Source organism: Aptenodytes forsteri, unplaced genomic scaffold (assembly GCF_000699145.1).
Source record: "Aptenodytes forsteri isolate BGI_AS27 unplaced genomic scaffold, ASM69914v1 Scaffold230, whole genome shotgun sequence".
Lineage (NCBI taxonomy): Eukaryota > Metazoa > Chordata > Aves > Sphenisciformes > Spheniscidae > Aptenodytes > Aptenodytes forsteri.
This window is the reverse complement of record NW_008795711.1, coordinates 627416-630230: the sequence shown is the minus strand read 5'-3', so window position 1 is coordinate 630230 and position 2815 is coordinate 627416. Positions and strand designations below refer to the sequence as shown.

The following is a 2815-nucleotide window of genomic DNA, read 5'->3' as shown; positions in this document are numbered from 1 at the left end:
ACATCGGCCCACCCCCCCCCCCCTCTGTGCTTCTGTGGGTATTAAAACCAGTAAATGGATGGCGCAGAGTGGTGGCCTGGTCATTTGGGGCAGCCCCAGCACAGGGGTGGGAAAGGCAGGGCTGCACAGCCCCAAAATGGGGAGCGTGGCAGCACCCATCAGCGCCGTGGAGCTGGAGAGCCCCTGGCACAGCCTGGGCACAGCGACTTCCCCAGGGACCACAGAAACAGGGAGGCACAGCCCAAAGTGCCCCCGCATCCCAGCGGCACTGGGGACCAGTCAGAGCTCGGGCTGGGATGCTGCTCCTGGCAAACACGTGGGACCTGGGGGCCACATCGCAGGTGCTGGGGGATGCTGGCATCTCCCCACGCTGTTTTTCCCCCTGCGGCATGCCAGCTCTGGTGCTTTTTATAGCTCTCCCTGGCCGTGTTAAACAGCAAAACTCAGAAACCCCCAGTGTGCGGTGCCAGGGACACCGATAACCCTCAGGACAGGGCGGCCGTGGGGGCTCCACACTGTCTGCCCCCCCTGCTTGAGATGGAAAGTCCTTGGCAAATTCCCCTCGTCGAGAGGGCAGACAGTCCCGGGGGGCAGAGGCCAGGCGAGAGCATGGCTTTGCCGTGCAGCTTTACCGTCGCTTTATTAATTGAGAAGGCGAAACTCCATTAGTCACACTCGTTAATGCCCGGTCCTCCAGCGCGCTTGCACCAGCCAGAGTCCTCATGTCTGCGGGGAGCGAGGATGGGGCGAGAGACGCACCAGGGTTGGGGAATGGGGAGCCTGTGCTGCCTGCTGGGGGGGCTGGATTAGACTCTCTTCCTGGCCCAGCAATGGGTCTGGCTTCTCCAGCAAGCCCTGAACACCCAACAAGCCCCAAAACAGGCTGGGGCGTGGAGAGCAGCTCCATCAGAGGATGCACCGAGCACCCAAACCCAGCTCTATCACTCCATTGGAGGATGCACAAACCACCTGAAATCACCGGGAGACACCCCCCCCCCCCTCACTCCCTGCTCTCCGCCTGAGTGACGAGGGCCGGTGTCCCACCACCGTCCCCTCCGCTCAGCCCACCTCTCCTCCCAGCGTTCCTACTTCTCCGCGAAGCAGTAGGTGCCATAGGTCCGCAGCTCCTTGCTGGGAAAGCCGAAGCTGCGGACGCCGGGGTCCGGCAGCCCCCCACAGCGCTCGCGGGGGGTGGTGATGGGGTACCGCACGCTGCCATCCGCCAGCCACCCCCCGTCGCAGCGATCCAGCTGGGAAAACTTCCAGGCAGAGTAAAGCTGCCCCACTTTGGCGATGGCAGCCCCGTGGTTGCGGCACGCTTGCCCGGCCTCCTTGAAGTTCAGGTGACCCCTGATAAAGTAGACCTGGCCTGGGGATGGATGGGGACATGGCGGGTGAGTGGCCACCACAGATGACCTCCTGGGAACAACCCCAGCCCTTGATGCAAATCCGGGTGGGCATCGGGGTTCGGTGCCACTGTGGGAGGGACAGGGGACCCCAGCACTACCTTGAAGAGCAGAGGTGAAGCAGAAAGCATCGAATCGGTCCTTCTGCTTGTCCCTGGCCCCGTAGGTCCGGACACCTGGCAGGAGGAGGCGGCCGCCGCACGGCTCCCGTGAGTTGATGATGGGGTAGTGGACAGTCCCGTCAAGGATCCAGCCAGCGTTGCACCAGTCCAGACCCTCCATCCAGGCTGCGGGGCAAGAGGCAGCTCAGCATCGGCACTTCCCTCCTCCCCACTCCTGTGCCCAGCGAGGCACATTTTGGGGCGGACGAGGGGTTTTTTTTGGATGCTTCACCTTTGTAGAGCTGCTGGTAGGTGGCGAGGCGGGAGTCCTGCTGCTCGCAGGCTTGCTTGGCTTCATGGTAGTTGAATTTGTAGCGCCCGTTGCTGGGCTGGTAGGGGAAGACGATGCCTGGGGAGACAGGGACAGGGACGGAGGGTGAAGGAGATGCTCTCCCCGGGCAGGCTTTGGCTTATCATCCCCGGGGATTCAGTGCTGAAGATAAGGCTGGGGCACGGGGCATTGCAACAGAGGACACGAGGGCTGGAGGCACCCAGCCATAGACCCCCAGTCCAGTCCGGGGTCCCCTCTCTGCTCTCCCCCAGATCCCCAGGGGATGCGGCAGGAGGGAGCCCAGCCTCACCTTCAAGGTGCAGCGTGAGCGAGACGCTCTCGTCCTCCAGCCCATTGACGAGCTGGCAGCGGTAGCGTCCCTCGTCCTCCAGAGCCACATCGGTGATGGTGAGCGAGGCGTCGTAGCGGTGACTGTGCCGCAGGCGCACCCGAGGACTCAGCGGCCCGTAGTTCTTGTGGTACAGCCCGTTGGTGATGATGATGATGCTCTCCCGGTAGTTGGCCGGCTCCACTTTGCTCCACTTCACCCGGTAGTTGCGGGGCAGGGCGCGCAGGACGCAGGGCAGGGTGGCCGTGGCACCCCGCTGCGTGTGCACCGCGGCGTGGAGGGGCTCCAGCAGGTACTGCAGGTGTGGGGGGGCTGCGGCACACCCAGGCTGCCTCAGCATCAGCTCGCCACGGAGCATTGCTGTGGCCCCACCGCCCCTTCAACGCCTCCCCCGACGCCCCTCGACCCTCATCGGCATCTCCAGCCTGGTTTCCCTCACTCATCCTGGCTCCTTTTCCCCCCCTCCTGCAACCCCTGGGATGCACAGCTCAGCCCCTGCCCTGGCTGGACTCCCCCCCCAACATCACCTCCCTCCTCAAGCACCGACCCCAAAGAGCTGCGCCCCATCCTCCCCCCAGGCCCTGCTCCCTACCCGGGCTCCCCGTCGGCCGCTGGAAGATGGTCGACG

At 64.4% G+C, this 2815-nt stretch overlaps 1 protein-coding gene across 1 annotated transcript; it reads right to left on the bottom strand.

Annotated features, from left to right (window-relative positions):
* Positions 1 to 1085: 1085 nt before the first annotated feature.
* On the bottom strand, positions 1086 to 2813 carry HAPLN2 (hyaluronan and proteoglycan link protein 2; the record flags this gene model as incomplete). Its single annotated transcript, XM_009283422.2, has 5 exons — positions 1086 to 1369; positions 1508 to 1693; positions 1800 to 1916; positions 2149 to 2499; positions 2780 to 2813. Coding segments are annotated over 5 exons (972 nt in total), but the record flags the coding sequence as incomplete, so codon positions are not given.
* Positions 2814 to 2815: the final 2 nt, after the last annotated feature.